We start from the raw sequence: 20,222 nt of genomic DNA, 5'->3' as shown, positions 1-20,222 counted from the left end.
AAGAGAATATGTATTGGATCTGTTAAAAGCAACTGGAAAATTGGGAGTCAAACCATTAGAAACGCCTACAGATAGAGGCGGTAAGCTTATTACAAGAATTAGGATTCGTTTAATTTAACCTACAAAATAGTTTCGTGATAATAAGCTTGCTTGAAACCCAGTTTTTCACGGGCGAACCAAACATACTGAGGTGGATTGCCACTTCGTTTAAGAAAATGTGCAGGCCAATGTTATTTCCAACACCTCTGTTCACAGTAATTAGCAATTAGCAGATATTTCACTAATTTGTTCATATCTGCAGGTGGTTAAGTTAGAGAAAAGAAATGTTATGCATACATGCAGATTAAAAAACAAAAAACAAGAAAACCCTAATGAAATCATGTATCTGCTACAAAAGTTTCAATGGAGAAATCATGTATCTGCTACATGAGTTAATTCCTCCACCATAATGCATGAACCGGGAACCATTAATAAGTTACAACCCGTTTCTTCTCATTATAAATTAAAGCAAGCCAAATTTTGAAGTTGCAGAAAGCTCTGCCATCATTTAACCAACAATAAAAGCAGTAACTTGCGTTGGATGAGCTTTCCTTCTAAAGACCATACTCATAGCAGATCCAGACACAGATGATTTACAATCTTACTGTCACCTCTATCACACTCACCATAATGCAATACCAACTAGATTGTTTAAAAAAAATTATTTCTACACATATTAACAAATGATCACTGGAAGAGCAAAACAGGCCAGCAACTGCATTTTGCTGCTGACGATAACAATGCCGCATATATTACTTCTGACGTGCTTAAATGGAATACATGCTCTATTCAACTGTACATCCCTAGGCCATTGTGAATCCCTCCCAGCTTTTGATCCTTCAATTGCGGGATCCTCAATCCACAGAAGAATTGGTTTCTGCAGTTTCATCCTCACTGAAGCTAGATGGCATCTCCATAGCAGTTCTAAATTATGCACAATACAGTCAGAAAGCGGATAGCCATGGAGGATCCATCAAATATTTATGTAGGCAATTAATTTCAGTCACTGATGCTATTACATTTGCAACGTGGACATAGTAATACTTTGTTCATCCTCAAAAGGATATAATCCAAAAACAAAAAACAAAAAAATTATTTTCTACTAGGACAGTATTCAGGAAGTAGGAAATTGTTCTCGTGTCTCATGCACCTAAATTCGGTAAAACTTTGATGAAGTGGAAAGTCAAGATTCCAATCAGTGAAAGCTTCATTCTAATGCTATTCTCACCCACCTTAAGGATAAGAATCACTTCATCAAAGTCAGGGCCTCATAAAGAGTTTGCCAGATGTTGCAAGTATAATGCCAAACATAATATACTGCAAATAACAGCATGTCATCATGGCAAAGGGAAATGCCACTATAACTGGACCAAGAAAGTGAAGCAAATCACTCCGCTGTTAGTTGGGAAAAGATAACAGTCTAACCTAGAATAGCTTGCCATATACAGCCTCTGTATATTAACTCTTACATGTAAAACTAACATTATTTAAACTGGTTCAGGGGGAGAATGCGGCTTTTGCAGCCTAAACTTAAGCAGTTGAAAGAGAAAATAAATCCCTCATAATTATTATTATTCTTTTATAAAAACAAAAAGTGAAAACAAGACAAGCACAAATTGACGACCAAAATCACATGGAGGACACTCAAGCCCACAAGCACACATTTGCGCACATAACTTTGGGCACATGCACATTAAGGAAGTTATACGAACCCTTTAATCTGATTTTTACGAGGTGGCAGTTGAGGAAACGAATTTGTCGAATAATCTCGCTGAGGGAGATTAACTCTGGCTTGTTTTGCAACCTTCATCAATAAGGAAAAAGGATGTGAACAAAAAGCAAACGAGAATACATTCATAAGTTGTATGTACTCATGTATGCATGCCACACATACATATTAACATTGTCCCACCAAATTTCAAACTCACCGCCATTTCATCAGTAGAGTTCATCATTACTCTAAGTGGATTGCTATAGACTTTCATGGCCTTGCATTCTCCATCAAGGTTCTCCTCCTGGCAGACATAGCAATTAAAAAGAGTCACAAGCCAAGTACTTTCCATATGGGAGTTTTTGAATAATAGAGCATATAAGTTGAAAGGTATAGGGTCTCAGAACGCTTAACTATAGAACTCGAAGGCTTTGGCTTCAAATAATCACTCCTTTGGACAAGCTTGGGGCTACTAACTCTATCATACTCATGTAAACAAGGCTCTGTTTGTTCACTAGTAACTTTCCTACTAGAGTAACCCCGCTTAGATCTCATTTTATCTTTCCTATTGGTATTATAAGCAGAGGTTCCGCCAACAGATTTATCATAAATATCCAAGGAAGAGTTTTTTCCAGGAGAAGAATTTGTGTGGTTGAGGTAAGTTAACTTTTGTCTCAATTTTTTGCTAGATTTCTTCTCCTGAAGATCAAACCCATGCGTAATGCAAGGATTTTCCTGCTGTATATACGAATCCTGGGATCTGAACTTGGAATTGTATACTTCATATCTCTGCAAGAGAATCAAAAGGTGGAAAGAATATCACAAAAGGGGGGGGAGAAAAATGCATTCCGGTTACGGACAAATGAAAAACAAGATATTATAGCAGAGATATTTTGCTTCCTTGAGGTGTAAGTTGTGCTAATCCAAACTTTCAATTATAATTTTAATTTATGCAAATGCAATTTGGCTGAATGTCATGTCAAGACAAACTAAACATAAATTCATAAATAAATAAAGATGTAACGGTTCATAGAAATGTCGTAGTAGTTCTATCTTGGGGGCTTTTGTTTACATTTCAGAGGGTGAAGAGGATTTGGAAGTAAAGGATAGGGTTCACAGCAATGGTGATGATAATGCAATGCAGGTGGCATGGCTTGTATCAGCTGGCACACATCTACAGTCAGCAATGGTGGTGCACTGAAGATAGGAAAGATTATGGTACAGTACGGTCTGCCAGATTTTAAACCTGCAGAATATGGGGGGGACCATAAAGGAAAAAATCTAGGTGCTGCTCACTAAGACCTATCCACCAAATTAAAGACCCGACACCAAAAGAAGTTCTGGCCAACATTCCAAACCCAATAATGCCAGTTTTGACAGCATTGGATTAGTGATAATGGGTTTGATTTGGGTCTTGTAGCCAACAGGCTGTGCAGCATATATTGTTTGGACTCTTAATTAGGCGTTGGAGATAAGATGGGTTTGGTTTCATCTGCAATGGCAGATCCGCCATGGGATAGATGAGGGAGAAGGGAGGAGATGAGGGTCGAAGAGAATTGGGGAAGATTGGGTTTCTTTCCTTTTATGTTGTTTAGTTTCTAATTTTTATCTTTAAATCTTTTAATTACTTATCTGATTCTCAATTTTTTAAACATGTAAAAGGTTATTTGGCTTTTTCTATAATCATTTTTTCCCACGTGGCATAATCTTCATCAAATTTGTGGGGCCCACTAGTTTTACATCAGCAGAAAATGGCTAAATTGATGGAGACACTAACGGAAGCTTGAAATTCAAAGATGGCGCGAACTTTGGGTGTGGCATTGTAAGGTTTTGATTATCATGCACCAAAGTGAATGCCGCTATAGTTTATGTGGGTAAAAAATGTAATCTACCTTATAATATAACAATTACAAAATAGGCAGTAACCAAAGTAGAACAATCTTCTCTCTCTACCTCAACCCATAACAGAACATGTCTCGCACCTGGGCCTAAGGGAAATGACCAAAGAGATTTGAGATTTCAGAACTTTGAATTTATCAAAGATGATGAAGTTGCATACACTTATACATAGTTTTGAATGATAATCACAAGGATGTCCCACGGAAATTTTTTAACAAAGCCTTTACATGTTTTGGTTGTGAAAGGAACACACATAAACAAAGGATCAGAATACCATTTTGTGGGATGTGAGAGCCCAGTCGACTAGCAATACATAAGTCAAGCACCGCTTCTCACATCCCGGGAAACAGAAGCAGGTGGTATCCCCCTCCAGTACACACACACACACACACACACACATATGTATAGGATAATGTTTTCTTCAGTTTCTTTTGTGAAGTAAATTTTCATCCTTTCCTTTAAAGTAATAATAATAATTGTTCTCTTGTCAGACTAATGTAGCCAGACTCTGAATCTGGGCTTAAAAACTAATAATATTATTTCATCTAGAAATGTATTCTGTAGAAAAATTTATTTCTGAAGAATAACTGGCACCTAAGCATTCAGAATCAACATCAATTGACTACATAAAATTTCCTTGCCATTATTATCTTTTATAATTGAAATAAACAAATAAATTAGCTATGCCATGAAGTTTTCACACCCTTTCCCCCACTAGATCTGTCCAAATATAACACAAATGCATCAGAAGGTCCACTTACAGTTCTTGGACTAAGTTGCCCTTTCACTCCAGAAATGTCAGGAGAACGGAGGACAGGATTCCCAACAATGGATGGTTCTGCATAGCATTGAACAAAAAATAAATAAGAATACACTTCCGGAATATATAAATATTCAAATAAACATTCCAGGTAACTACTAAAAGACTCAAGAATGTAAATGAAAGCAAATCACACTCCTCTAGAGTACAACTTCAAAATAAAAGAGAGGGGGAAACAATTTTTTAGCTTCATTAACAAGCATGCATAGAAAATAATGAACTCCCAGACTAAACAAGCATTGAAAATTACAGCAAAACGACTGATGTGCTAATGCCTATTGAGCAACTCGGTTTTTTTTTTTTTCCCTTGAAAAATTAAGCAGATTGGTGGTTTGATGAAATTTTTTTTTTTTCTTCCCATTGCATTCCAACAAAATTCCCCATGATGTCATATATCCCTGACAAAGTTCCATATTCATCAACATAAAAAATATCTAAATAGTTGAGTAGAATCAAAAGAAATACACTACACAAACTATACTTGTTTTCAGTAAAACCTACAATTTCGCATTTGCACACACATTGTACGCTATTAGTCTAACCATCATATCTACCAAGATCAAGATGAATCAAAATCTGAAAGAGATGCAAAGAAATGGTTCCAAAAGCTTCAAAAGAGAATGCACAACAGAAATCAGGCAAACAAGACACAAGAAGATAAACACCAATATCCAACACGAAATGAGTAGGGGAGTTCACCACCCCTCTCTTTCCCCCAGTTTAAACTGTAAGGCCCCTTACTAAACCTGGAATTTATAGCAAACCACTCAGAGAGTAGGTCAAAACATTAGTGCTCCAATTACAGGTAAATAAGTTGGAAGTTCATATTATAAAGAGAAAAAACTACAGAAGAAAATGTTACACTAGAGACATTGAAATAATTACTGTAAACAATAGCTAAAATAATGGAGGGCCCAAGGCCCCAGTTCATCTTCTCTCAAACACAATAATTCAGTTTCTATTACACTTTGACCGGACCGTCTCCTGTCCACCGCAAGAAATAAATTAGACTATGGGCCCAGTCACCACTTCTTGGGCCTGACTAACCAACTGACACAGGCTTTTGTAACTACTCTAACAACTGAAACCAAAAGATAAAATGGTAAGAGATTTGAAGAATGCAGAAATACAAAGTTAAAAGGCTTGATCACAATAGAACCATGTCAAGGAATAACATTCAAAGCATGAAAACTGGAATACTGCTGATTTATATACTAATAAAACATCATTGGTACAATGACGTATCAAACAAAACATATTTGCACAGATATGAGATATATAACTCACATACATATTCAAATCAGAGCTTCTATCTATGTTGTATGTACTAAGAATCTTCACATCTACGCACACGTCTTCTCTATATTTACACTACTATAGAAAGGGGATTCCCTCTCTACCCACACTTTTATCTTTCTACAAACTACTACTTATTCGTTAACACACCTTATCTTATTAGGACAGTTTCCTTGTCTTTTGATGTGAATCTTACAAAACTACCTCTAACTCACACTGCCAGTAAAAGTCCACTTAATCTGACAATTACTCCACTTTCCTCCAACTACCCATGTGATAAAACAGTGACAATTAATCTGACAATTACTCCCCTTTCCTATTCACTTTGGTGATGGATGTGTTAAGCAGAATTATGGAGAAAGCTCAAGATGCTGATGAGTTTCATGGACTTTCCCCTGGGAATGGGATGGTAGAGATATCCCACCTTCAGTTCGCTGATGATACCATTTTTTTCATAGAGGATAAAGAAGAGTACTGGAATAATCTCCTTCAAATTCTGGAACTGTTCTGTTTTGTGTCGGGTATGACAATCAACAAATCAAAATGTTCCCTAGTTGGAATTAATCTTGATGACGGGATGGTGAATGAGATGGCTGGGGCATGGGGATGCGATGTGGGGGTCTGGCCTATGTTGTATTTGGGTCTTCCCTTAGGTGGGAACCCCAGGGCGATCAAGTTTTGGGATCCCGTTGTGGAAAAAGTGGAGAATAGATTACAAAAATGGAAGCGTGCTTGCCTATCCAAAGGGGGAAGACTCACAATGATTCAGGCTGTGTTGTGTAGTATTCCTATCTACTACATGTCCCTTTTCAGGATTCCTATTGGAGTAGCCAATAGAATAGAGAAGCTTATGAGAGATTTCTTGTGGGAAGGCTTGGATGGGAAAAGTAACCACGCTGTGAGTTGGGAGGTGGTGGGCAAGGCAAAATTCTGTGGAGGGTTAGGGGTGGGGTCGTTGAGGGCTAGAAGTGTGGCTTTGCGGGCAAAATGGCTTTGGCGGTTTCCTAATGAACCTCATGCTCTTTGGCATAAAGTGATCAGAAGTATTTATGGAATGGATACAAATGGGTGGGATGCTAAACCTGCGACTCGGGGATCTTGCCGCTGCCCCTGGAGGGACATTTCTAGCGGCTATAATCTGTTTCTTCAAGGCTGTGTTTTTGTGGTAGGTTCTGGAGTTAGGGTCAGATTCTGGGAAGATGACTGGGGCAGGGGTGGTGTTTTGAAAGAGGTGTTCCCAAGACTCTTCAATCTGTCCAGGAAGCAAAACCACAATATTTCCTCTTTTGCGAGCTCGGATGGGCTCCTTCTCAGCTGGGATTTTGGGTTCAGAAGGAATCTCAATGAATTGGAGATAACAGAGGTGGCTAGATTGTTGGATCTATTGGAGGGTGTGAGGTTGTTCACCTCCAGATTGGATAAGAGAATATGGAAGTTTGACCCCTCTGGTCTATTCACCTGTCATTCTTTCTGTTCTCATATTCAGAATTGTGGTGAGGGGAGATCTTTCCCCCGTACACTCAAATTTGGAAGGCCAAGACTCCTCTGAAAGTTAAGATCTTTGTGTGGCAAGCGGTGTTGGGAAAACTAAATACTGGGGATACTTTACAGAGACGTTGTCCCTATTTGTGCATGAGCCCTCACTGGTGTGCTCTATGTAATATGGCAGGGGACAGCGTGAACCATCTCCTTCTTCATTGCCCTTTCTCCCTAAAGTTGTGGGAAACATTATTGCAAGAAGTTAATACGGTGTGGGTAATACCAGAAGGCTGCTTTGAACTTTTTTCCATCAGAATTGATGCTTTGGGAAGGGGAAAGAAGGCAAAAGTTCTCTGGGGTAGTCTGATGCAGGCAGTGGTTTGGAACCTATGGCTGGAACGTAACAGGAGAATTTTTGAGGATTATAAGGGAGTGGGAGTGGCAGAGTTATGGGATAGAGTGAAGTTTTGGGCTGCCCTTTGGGCATCAACTTCCCCTGCCTTTAAGGATGTACCCTATCCTTCAATTATGCGCAATCTGCTAGCTGTAGTATCTTAAGGGGCTGTTTTATGTTTGGTTGGCTAGTTAGGTGTTGAGTGGCCTTGTGTCTTTTTCGTCGGCTAGTGTTTTCGTTTATCTACAGTCTAAATGTCTTGTTTTGATCCTTACAATTTGAATAAAAATGTTTCTATTCAAAAAAAAAAAAAGCCTAGCTAATAAATTTTAACACTGCTTCAGAGCATAAGTTTAAGTAAATTTATCTTCAGGAAGCTATATTATAAAACATTAGATTAAATTATAGGCTCTACAATGAAGTTCAAGATTTCTAAGTTTATGCTACTTCACTGGACAAAGCCCTGTGCCAGTAGAATCAGGTAAATATAAACATCAGCCTTCCATACAGAACAACTTGCATAATCTTCATGAAACTGTAAAATAATACAATAAAATGTCAAACACCTTCAAAATCTTGTTTCACTGGTTATACACAAAATGATAATATTTGCATCACCTATGCACAAAGCAGATAATAAAAATAACAACTACACACCAATCACCACACGTTTTCTCTCATAAACCATCATCATGTCCTCTCTCAATGCAACATTTACATTTTCTCACAGTTTGTTCAGTCCTCTGCTTGAGCCAAAAAGGGAATTATCTCCTGTACATAAGCATACCTCACAATCTATTTGTACGATGCTGACCCAAAGAAAATATAATTAATAATATGAGAGCATCAATACAAGCTGAGTAAAAAGATCTAAAAAACGGTAATCAAGCTTTCTGTTCTCAGAATACTAACTTCATGGAATATGAAATTTGTTCTTATGACAGAAACTATATTATGACATACCATGGACTGAATCCATAATCGGGGATTCAAATGCACCAGGAGGAAGCAAATCAAATTCTACACCTAATGGGGGACCATCCTCCTGATAATGCCTCCCAAGTTGCCTCTTAACAGCTGTAATAGCAGCATTTTCTGCTTCACCTTTCACTTTCAAATACCCTGAGGGCTTATATGCCATGTTCTCTGTGGCCCTGGAATTTATGGGTGAAAAGACTCCATTATGCGCTAGGTATCTAGAAGTTTCCACATCATACGGATCGTCATTTTGAGTAAAGAACCTATCTTGTAAAGACGAGCTACTTTCTGAAGATGTATTATCCATGACACCAACTCTTTCGGTATAGTGACTCCTATACTCACGGGTAATATCTGCAGCTGGGAAATCATGCCCAGAAAGCCTTCGACTTTCAACCTCCCTTGGATCAACATACCTATGATCTCCATGTTTAGTGCTGCCACATGAGTCTTGCCCAAGTCCACTAGCTCGATCCTGAATAACACCACTTGAACGATCTTGCCGTCCATTAGCACAAGTTTCATCTCTTGACAATCTTTTGTCTTTTAACCTTCTGTGGCAAAACCATCCAGATATCTGCTTTTCTGACAATCCTAACTGTTCCGCAACTTGTGATTTCATTTCCTCTGTAGGGTATTTATGTTCTGGAAAAAGAAAAATTTTCCTTTAAGAAATTTGATGACTCAAAACTGAGCAAGACAAAAGATATGCCAAGACAAGAATCCTTACCATTATAAAATTTCTCTAAAGCCATAAGCTGGGCTGGTGTCTTCAGCTTTCTTTTCTTATTATTATCTTGGGAAGTTTTATTCTCCTCAGAATGCAGTTCATTTGATTCTAAAAATCAACCAAAAAGTGAAAGAGGATATATTAGTCACAAAATGAAATCAATGATAGGATAATATACATCTATCAGAACATATTTAATACCCAATCAGCTTCCAGGTATGAATGTAAGACTCGACATAACCTCCTCCATATTACTTGAGTTCAGTCACAAGAATCCTTCACCATTTCTATGTCAAGACTACATATTCTGTTAAGAAAACATACTGTGTTCCTTCAAATCCTTTACTTCTAATCTTCGAAAACATCCCTTTCTAATTCATTGGCATCTCCACTTAATATGAATGGAGCACCAATGACACTTTCCTCCTGGTACCCAAATTTTTATATAGGAAACAAGAACTCTATTGAAAAAGGAACGACAGGGCACACATTGGAGATCCCCAACCCATTTATCTCTAAAGACAGATCCTCTCCCCATTCTCCCAAAATAGAAGATAAAACACCAAAGCCTTGAGAAAGGTCTCTCCGAGGACATTGGCTTGAACCTCTGACAATCACTTTTGAATCCCACCAGCAAGCATGCAAAAATATTTACACCGAGCCCAAAACGATAAATGGAGTACTCCCTGAAGTCTCAAACATTTCAAAGGCCACTCACCTATCTCACAACCCACTCCCTGGGATAAGAACACCAAGAGTCATTCCTCAACATTGATTCCTACCAGCACACTCTTGGCCAAGTTTGTCTTTAAACCCAAGACTAACCTGAAAAAAATCTTTATTATGTACCAAGTTACCACATCTCTCCTCTCACTTGTTGAGGAGAAAAAATGTCAACAACAAATTAAAGATGAGAAACCGAGTACACTCGCTCCCCACCATAGCCTCAATCAAATTTAACAAATCCTTCACATGGAAAGTCGCCATCTTCTTTGTAGCATAAATGACCTAAAAAGTGAACGATGATGACTTCCACATATGATCCACTACCACCTATGCTACATCTTCCCAACAGCATTTAAATCGTGCAAAATAACCGAGATCAGGGAATGATTCTAATTTTCAACATTTAACTCGTATAACAAATAGTTTCTCAACTTCAACTAGATTTTCAATATCCCTGCCTACCATAATCAAACTATGGGAAACAGAATGGGCTCCAATCATCTTCCCCCTCCAGTTCTAAATAAAATCCCCTGTGAAGGTAGGACTCTGTGCGAAGATTTTACCAAGAAGCAAGACGGCACCTTCATGACAAACGAAATTCAACGTGTCGGGCAAATACTCAGTGACACAGATAACATATACACTCCTCTTGTTTGCATCCCTCCTTGGAAAATAATTACAAAATTTTGTGGCATCCCCACCACCGAGTGATCTTTATATCAGCAGATATTATCAGATTCAAACTTATTTTGCATCCATTAATATTATCAGATATTAATGATTAAAGATAGAAAAGAGAAGTATAAAGCATGATGGACGAGAAGTCCATCAAGAACACACCCACCCACTAAAATTAAAAAAAATTAAAAATGCCGAGTCTTTACAAAACAAATTAACACACTTAGTCCAAAAAAGCAGCCCAATCCAGATGAATCCTACTAAAGAGGCATCCTTAAATTTCTTAGACAAGGAAGCCCACAGGGAAGCATGATAGAGAATTATGTCCCACGGTGGAGCCAAATTTTCCTCTCTATTATCAAGGATTCTGCTATTCCTTTGCTACCAAAGCACCCAAATAGAGCCAAAACCGCCCATCGCCAGAGGGTGACAGTTTTCTTCTTGAATTCCCTCCCCAGAAAGAATTCATATGGAAAAGAGTATCAATTCCTACCCATTCGAAAACAAAAGCCAGGATTAGTCTACTCCAGATTTGGGACGCTAGGGGGAGTTTTTCTCAGCACACACCAATGAGGAGATAATGAAGAGTATTTCCTGCTCTTTTGAAGCATATCACATGTGTTAATGTTACCATGAGCCACCAGCCAAGCAAGTGACTGGACATTTTTGGTAGGCACCAAAGATTTGCAACTTATGTTACAAGGATCAAAGGTGGGATTCTTCGGATTGTTTAGCAATGAAAGAAAAAAGATTTACAAGAGATAACCCCAGATCCCTGAATAGCCCAATATCTCAACTTATGTTACAAGGATCAAAGGTGGGATTCTTCGGATTGTTTAGCAATGAAAGAAAAAAGATTTACAAGAGATAACCCCAGATCCCTGAATAGCCCAATATCTCCTCTCAGCACAAGTAAGATGAAAAACCAACTACTAATGCAAGACATCAAATGTGAAAATTCTACAAATTCTATATCACTTAAATTTCCCCTAAGTGAGAAACAACCTGGGAGCATGAGAAAAAAGCTAAGAATGGTTACTTTGTGACTCAACAATGCCAAAGACTACGAATATGAATTTGAGAACTCTTGCAAAGTTATTCTTGCAATAATGTTCACATGAATAACTTTCTTCATTAAGATTATTATAGGTGTGGCTATGCTTATATATTGTTTTCTTATTGGAGACAACAAAGAATAAGACAATGGCCAAATTAAGAAAAACCTTCTAAGAGAAATATAAAATGGCGGGAATAATATGCAATTCCTTCCTTCCTAGGTTGCAGGAATCTTCTACATGATAACAGGTTGAACTGAACCTTTAGAACAAAATCTTCCAAAACTAGACACCATTCAGCAAAAATGCCTAAGTTCACAAACACATTTGAAAGCATTGCTATTCTTGAACTAAAAAACATTTAACTCAAGTTTCACAAACATACAAACAAGTATACAACAATCTTCTTCATAATAAAATCCAAACATACAAATATAGCAGCTCCAGTCTTAAAGAAGTACATTAGATTGCCTTAACTTCAGCAAATAAGGTGGTCATGCATAATTCTAATAGAGTTGCTTAATCCCCTAGATCAACTAGTGGGACTCTTAGAGGAGGGCATTCTAATTTCTAAAACAGACAGTACCGAAGCTTATCTTCTCTTCAATAAAAAAAAGTATTGAAGCTTATGTTTCGCACAAGTCCCTTCCACAGCCTTGACCAACGAGTCAAGTGTGCCCCAGTGAGTAAAATCCAGTTTGCAAATGCACATAGGTCATGGTTGCATGCCTAACAGCATCCTGTTTCACAAGCTTGATTTCACATAAATTTTGTACACGTACGTAGGTCATGGTTACATAACTAAAAGAACCTTGTTTCACAAACTTTCTTGAAGGTTTTTTTATTTATTTATCAGCATAGGCTTTTCTTAAGTTAAACTAATTGATATTGCCATCTATCCATATTACATGCCATTAAAATATTTACAAATGGATAGCTTTTTTTTCCTTTTACTAACAGCAAAATTTATGTGATACCATCTGCACTTACCTCACTTTTCCATATATTAATCTACCAACTAACCAGTTACTCCCTTTTTCTTTGTAAACTTTCTTGTTTGGAAACAAATTTTCCAATTCAATCATAGCAAATCTAATTACTTGAGGTTTGTTAATCAAACAGCAGAACATTTGATACTCAAACATATAACAAGGACAACACCTTACACTATTAACCATAGCATTTACAGAAGAATCGATAAAGTTGAACAAAACTCCCAAAAAATATATTAAGGGCGTCATCTCTACAAAATTTAAGCCTTTACTGAGATTTCCATATCTTGGTGATTAATGATGTTACGATCACCTTTGTGCCGATAGACTAACGAAATTCAGAAAAAAAATAAAAACCCTAAGGCCTAATCTTGTGTCTAATAAGAAAATGTAGGAAACGTAAAGCATTGAAATTATATAAAGATATGTTAGGCTAATGGCAGATAAATGAACTATTACACTCTTCTCCATCTCCTTTCTCAATAGACTCGACTAGTATTGGTACTGTTATACAGTAGGAAACAGAAAACAACATGATGAAAACCCCATTTTCCTTTTGTAAGTTTCTCAGTAACCAAGAAGCCAATAAATAAAACCTAGATAACATCTTCACCATTAGAACAAATTCTCCATGCATACAAGATAATCCCAAATACAAACAAACAATGCAATGCAAAAATTCACATAAATCAATCAGAAAATAGAAAACCCATATCTCAAAAAGGACTTAGATAGAGAGGAAAACAACAATACCTTCCATGGTGTGAGTTTCCGGGGATTCTCTCGCGTTGTGAGTTTTTGATTTCTATGTGTCTAAAAATCGAAACCCATTGGACCTGTTTGGGCAGATTGATTGAATTAAAGGAGTGCACAATTGAGTCTGCATGTTTTTGTTTGCACCCAATTAAATTTTGATTATGGAGAGAGAAAGGAGAGGTTCAAAGACGGGGCATTTTGTTTCTTCTCTGTTTTCCTTCGTTTGGTTTGGTTTCTTCATCCAAATTAACTTTTACAATTTGGCCTTCCTTTAAGTTAATTTATTTAAGGGAAATGCCCCCAAAAACCACCGTATTTTAGTAAAATGTCAAATAAACAATTATCTTATAATTTAACAATATTGACAAAAAAATAATAAAAAATTTATTGAGACACAATATTTATATTATTTATGTTATATCAAGATTATCACGAAACGTAGACTATCAAATTAATGATATCATATCGATATTTTAAATAGCATATTGAGGTAACATCGATATAGTGATAAGTGCTATTTGAGAGCATTTCTCTTTATTTAAACCCAATTTGGTGTTTTTATAAATACTTTTATTCATTTTCTTTATTTTTTTAAAAAAAACTAATGTTATATATTACAAGCTTCAAAATAATTCTCAAAATTTTGATATAGGTGATATTTTAGGTTTTCTTTAGGTCGAAAATATTACAAGCAAGATCCAAATTAATTAGGGAGCTTTAGTAATATACTCAAAATAAGGGCTGTAATTATTAAAAAAAAAAACCCCATATAAAATGCACTTTAGAAACATACCCAAAAACTATTTACTACATAAGAAATAAGTGTTGAAGTTCCTATAAATTACATAACTGCCACTGATTAACTTAAAAGAAACCTAACACAAAAAACTAGAAAAAAAAAAAAAAAAAAAAAAAAACCCAAAACAAGCCCAGCAAGCCCGAAGTACATTGTTAATACCATGTCACAAAAGTACATTTTTAATACCACGTCACAAAAATACATTGTTAATATCATGTCATAGAAGTACATTGTTAATATCATTTCATACAAAAAAATTTTAAAAAAAGCTCAGCAAGACATCCGATATCCTTTGCAGAAATCACCTCCAATTGTCTATAGTTTCAACAAAAACAATCACAAAGGCAAAAGGAAATACCCCTACAAGAAAAAAAAATAAACTGTTAATACTATGTCATAGAACTCTCTTCCCAGTAAAAAACACATTCTGTATATTCATAAACTTCAAGTGCGCATCTATATATAGAGCAAAATATAGAGCATGCTTTGTTACTGAAATATGTAAATACTATGTTATAAAATTAAGTTGTTAATACTATGTCATAGAATTACACTATTAATACTATGTAATAGAAATCAACTCAATTGAAGGGTATGAACAGTATAACAATTGTTCATACCACTTACTGGAAGTTAACAAATGTTCATACCACTAATAGATAACAAATTGTATACTACAAATCAACTTACCAGCTTTGATCATTCCAATACCACTATCAATAATAGTCAAGGTATTGTTGTTTTTGTCAAGGATGAAGAGCTCTGGATGACCATCAAGCTTGCTCTTGTTAGTCATACTCTCAAATCTAATCTTATCAAGAGCCAACAAACAAAGCATGACATAATGAGCCAAAGGAAATTCAATTCAAACAAAAACAGTATCGAAAAAACTTATTCTCTACATAGCTTTTCCACATCAATTCAGCAAGTGACAAGAACACTAAAGACTTTTTATAAAGAAATTTAAAAAGCATGCGTGCGACATAAACATTGAAAATAAACCTTCTTTTATTCATCTTACAAAACGTTTTAACACATCTCTTTTAATAGGCAAACAGAGATAGCAAACTTCTAATAGTATGAGAAACTCAAATACCCAATTGACATTCATTATCACTATCATTATCATTAAAAATGAAACAAATACTCAAAGCATTAATCAAAACCCTAATGTGAAATCAAAACCAAGAAATCCATAAGCAGATGAGCTACAGTGTTTTTAAGCCATAAGAGAACAACTAAATAAAAAACCCTTAATATTCTCAAACTTTTAACTGAAAAACTAATGACGACTAAAGAACAAAAAAAATTAGTTTTCTTCCATATTGAAACGATCATAAACCACAGCATAAAAGTTACATGTTCAAATCTCTAACCTATGCCATACAAACTAAATCGTTGAATTTAAAACGTTCACAAGCTAAAAATAAATAACACAAGCTTGTTGATAGCCGAGAGCAGAACCTTCTCAGAGTTTTAGCCAAACATAGGACGGAAGAGCCGCATGCTTTCACGAGCAACCTGCCAGGTATTCTTCATCTTCTTTGTGTCATCCAATGTCAGATTTTCACCTGGTCTTTTGCTTCTCATTATCTCACCATGTTCTGAGGGGAAATGAAATGAAACTCACTCCAAAGAAATTATAGGCAGCAATGTAGTTGAAGGTTTGTACCTTGCACACGTCTCCAGTTCTACGGTATGCAACATCTGGCTTTGGAAGAAACGCCGTCCTCGGCGTCGGCAAATAGGAGATCCGGGTTTAAAATTAGGAAAACCAGATAGATCTGGTAATTTTGGAATATATCGTCGGTGGAAATCGGCTATCCGTCGGGTCTAGTTCAGGCGAAAGAGAAATTGTCTTCATCTTCGTTCTTCTCGCACTCATCACCGACGTTGGCATTTTGATCACCTTCATTCTCTTCCATTTCTGGCTTCTCCTTCTCTTTATCTAAAGATGCAGTTTTTGTAACACCCCGACTCCAAATTTCTCCCTTGTTTAAATTATTTAAATGAAATTACAAATTTACCCCTGAGGTAGCGGTATTTTGGTTATTTTCTTACACAAAAATAGTTTGGGGTAGTGACTGGTATTTTTGGGAAGGCCATACTGAGATGAGTCCGTAGGCGAGCGGTGGGCTCGAATTGGAGTTGTAACGAGAGAGATATGGTCAAAAGAAACTCAGTGGCACAATCATAATTATTTTGAAATGAGATTTTTATAAAAAATCAGATCTCTCTCTCTCTCTCTCTCTCTCTCTCTCTCCTCTCTCTCACACGCGCAGTGGCAGCCGACCACATTTTGGCCCGCCGTTCCCTCCTCCGGCCACCAATGATGACCGGGCTGGTACCAAAATGACCGGGCCATCATCCTCTTCCAACCCCAGCTAGCTCCTGTCTCCAGCCACCGCAGTTTCCCTGAAAAATAGAGAAGAAGCGGCCGGTATTGTCCAAACTTCTCTGTGGTCGATCTCCCTCCTCCGGCCACCGATTCCAAAGAGTGAGGTATGGTTTCTCTCCTACTTTTCATGCTCTAGCTGCCTGTTGAGTAGGATTCAATCGATTCTTAGCATAGGTAATTCGATTTACGAATTGAAATTCGGCCAATTTTGGGATCGCGATTCCGGCCACCTCCGGTTAGTTTTTGGGGTAGGTCCAAGAACAAAAGTGGCTCCAAATATGGTGTTATACCTAGGGTAGGAGTTTGGAGCCGTGGTTTTGAGATTTTCCGGCGATGTGTAATGGCTTTGGGCACCCAGCTCTGCCGGCCCGTGGGCGAGGGTGGTGAAGTTTCACTTTATCTCGATGAGATCCTTAGGTTGTCACGAGTGCGTAGGATTTTGCGGATCTCAATTCAGACGTCGTTTGACTATCGAACGGATTTTTGCATATTTCGCGTCATCCGGGTTCGATAGTTGGGACCCGTTGGATGGTCTCGAATATAATATATGTTAATCTACGTATTTCTAGGATCGTGTAGGATTTCACAGATCGTGAATCAGAGCCCTGGATGTTCCGATTTATTAATTTAAAGTTTATGTTTTATAATGACCGTCAGATCGTGTGATCGTGAGCGATCCGACCGTCCGATCTGGACCAAACTTGCAAGACGAGTGTCCTATACCTTGTAGAACACATAGGAACTTTCTGATCGGAATTTGGAGGTCGTGGGCCCATTTGACCAGGGTTAGGGTAGTTTAACCCTTGGTTGACCGTGAGTCTTCCGGAGTAGTCTCACCTTCACAGAGGGATTATCGGGTGCTAGACTATTGTTGAGGTTTACACAATATTAGAATTAAACTATAATATATTTTTAAAGGTATAAAAAGAGTCTAGAATGTCAATTTGAAGTGCTATACGCACTACCTTAGGTACCTCCCCAAATTTTGGTTACACTACAAGTACCACTCTGTGAAAGTTAGATCCCACATGGCGTAGGTTATCCGGCGTGTGGACAGGCCCCATACGTGGCGTTGGTAGTACCGGCGTATGGGGAGATTACATGATAATATGCTGAGGTCGCACGTGGCGTAGGTTATCTGGCGTGTCGACAGACCCCATACGTGGTGTTGGTTGTACCGGCGTATGGGGAGATATTGTGATATGATGTTCAGGTCTCGCGTGACGTAGGTTATCCGGCGTTGAGACAAGCCCCATACGTGGCGTTGGTAGTACCGGCGTATGGGGAGATTATGTGATAATATGGTGAGGTTGCACGTTGCGTAGGTTATCCGGCGTGTTGATAGACCCCATACGTGGCGTTAGTAGTACCAGCATGTTGACAGACCCCATACGTGGCGTTGGTAGTACCGGCGTATGGGGAGATTATGTGAAATACAGATAAATGAATAAAGGTATTGCCTATGTGTGGAATTAGGTTTTAAGGAAGAACTACGTGTGGCTTGATCCCTCAGTGAGGGTACGTAGGCAGCCTAAGGTTATTAGGTGCAGCCATAGACATAAATGTGATTGTGTTATGAGGTTAAAACCTCGTATGTTGAAATTGGAAAAGTTAAATGATGCATGTTGAAATTTAGTAGTCATAATTCATATTTAAATTTATCGTTTGCCTTGTTTAAGACATGAATTGATTTGATAGTGTGCTTGGTAGTTTGTTGAGAATTACTGGAAGGCCGAAGGCCGTTTATGTGAATTGCATGAAGTTATATTGTGCGTGCTGCCTATTGGAATATTAAATGCGTTTTTGTGCAGGTTGAAATTTTGGAAAATGTCCAATTTATAGGGGAGACTCTGCTGAAATTTCGGCAGAAAGTCTCGATCTTTAGTATGTGGGCCCGACATCAGGGTGATATCGAGAATTCCACAGGATTCGTCTCGAGTTTGGGGAAATTCGGGGCGGGTCCTTTCAGTTTTAGGGTCACTGAATTCGAAAATTGCTACTAGAACCAGCGACTTTGAGCTTGGAGTTGGAATATGCAGAGAGCTGTGCGTATTCAAAATTTGTTCTTCAAATTCCTATCCTAGCTGGTGAGTTTGGTGGGTCTGTTTCAAAAAATTCAAACAAAAAGGTCAAAACCATAATCTAACATAGAAATTAAATAGTATAGGGTATATTTATAGTTTGGGTGTGTTTATATACATTAAATAGTATATGGTATATTTATAGTTTTATGTCTAGGAATGGGTATTTCACTAATTTTGTAAATTAATTATGCATTATACATATCAAATAAAACTTGGGGAAACAACTCTGGTACTCTAATTTGATTTTTTTTTTAATTTGTTAATTAAATGAATTTATTAACCAAAAATAGGGCAAAGCCCAAAAAGCAAACAACAACGACGTCAAAAGACCAACCAAGAAAACACAAGGGGATAGTACAACCGAAGAAACACACAACCAAAGATAACAATAAAAACAAGGGAGAATTTCACTTAGAGCCCCTGAAATTTGACATAATTACAGTCACACCACACAGGTTCATTTATTACAATCACACCCCCTAAATCTAACAGGAGTTAAGTCAACTTAACAATTCAGGGTAGACCTAAGCACAGATCGGTTTGGAACAGTAGAGGGCCCTTCCTTTAACTAAACCAAAGTCTTCAGTAGACCAATTTCTCTTCCATTAACCAACCATTAGATCCTTTAACCTTTCAGATCGATTAACTGCTTATTCAGTTTGGATTAATTTGGTAGGCCAATAGTACCATTTAACAAAAATTCTTCATAATAAAAATATTTATTACTAATGCTAATTGAAAAACTCCAAATCAGGGATCCCTTCTTTATTAGGGATAATAATCCAATCTTTAAATAAATAAAAACATAGAATATAGCACCATGAAAAATGCAAAATAGTAGTATTAATTATAGGCTTATATTCTATAACACACACACACATATATATATATATGGGTAATGATTTCCCCACTCCAATTTTATCCACTTACACTCCTTTTTTAGTTATAAAATGGAATGTATGTATATAGGTGTGTGTGTTTTATATATACACATACATTAGTTCGATTCGGTACAGGTTAGGTTAGGGATAGTGTTACTTGATCTTTTAACCAAATATTTCAGCACGAATTAGATTGGAAGAGTAAAAAAATAAAAAATAAACCAAACCAAACCAAACCAAATTGTCAATACAGTAGGGTCGCTACACAGATTTTTTGTGATGAGATGCCCACCCCTAGTTAAGGGGAAGGATTGTCTTTTTACTTAAATTAAATTAAGTATATTAACAAAATTCAAATTATTGGCAAAAAAGCAAATTTAAAAATAAATCACTTCAAACTTCAAAGTTTTTTTTAAAACAAAAAACAAAAAACTTAGAAATTCATTTCTCTCTCTCCTCATACCCACGCTCTCCCCCTCTCCTCCCTCTCTCCCCTACTCTTCCATA

The 20,222-nt window shown here is 37.1% G+C and overlaps 1 protein-coding gene across 2 annotated transcripts; it reads right to left on the bottom strand.

The window, feature by feature from the left end:
• Nucleotides 1–369: 369 nt before the first annotated feature.
• LOC117624160 (homeobox-DDT domain protein RLT1) lies at nucleotides 370–13,787 on the bottom strand. Of its 2 annotated transcripts, XM_034355299.1 has the most exons (8): nucleotides 13,551–13,787; nucleotides 9,347–9,454; nucleotides 8,602–9,261; nucleotides 4,411–4,487; nucleotides 2,165–2,539; nucleotides 1,968–2,054; nucleotides 1,752–1,843; nucleotides 370–963 (listed from the first exon to the last, which is right to left on the bottom strand). In XM_034355299.1, exons 1-8 carry the CDS (start codon nucleotides 13,555–13,557, stop codon nucleotides 894–896), a joined length of 1,476 nt encoding a protein of 491 aa, XP_034211190.1. In that variant the 5' UTR covers nucleotides 13,558–13,787; the 3' UTR covers nucleotides 370–893. The 2 variants fall into 2 exon arrangements, with proteins under 2 accessions (XP_034211190.1, XP_034211191.1); XM_034355300.1 differs by lacking the exon at nucleotides 2,165–2,539 and having other exon boundaries at nucleotides 782–963.
• Nucleotides 13,788–20,222: the final 6,435 nt, after the last annotated feature.

The sequence above is a fragment of the Prunus dulcis genome, chromosome 4 (genome assembly GCF_902201215.1).
Source record: "Prunus dulcis chromosome 4, ALMONDv2, whole genome shotgun sequence".
Taxonomy (NCBI): Eukaryota; Viridiplantae; Streptophyta; class Magnoliopsida; order Rosales; family Rosaceae; genus Prunus; species Prunus dulcis.
Note: the sequence above shows the minus strand (reverse complement) of the source record. Positions and strands in the feature narration are given on the sequence as shown.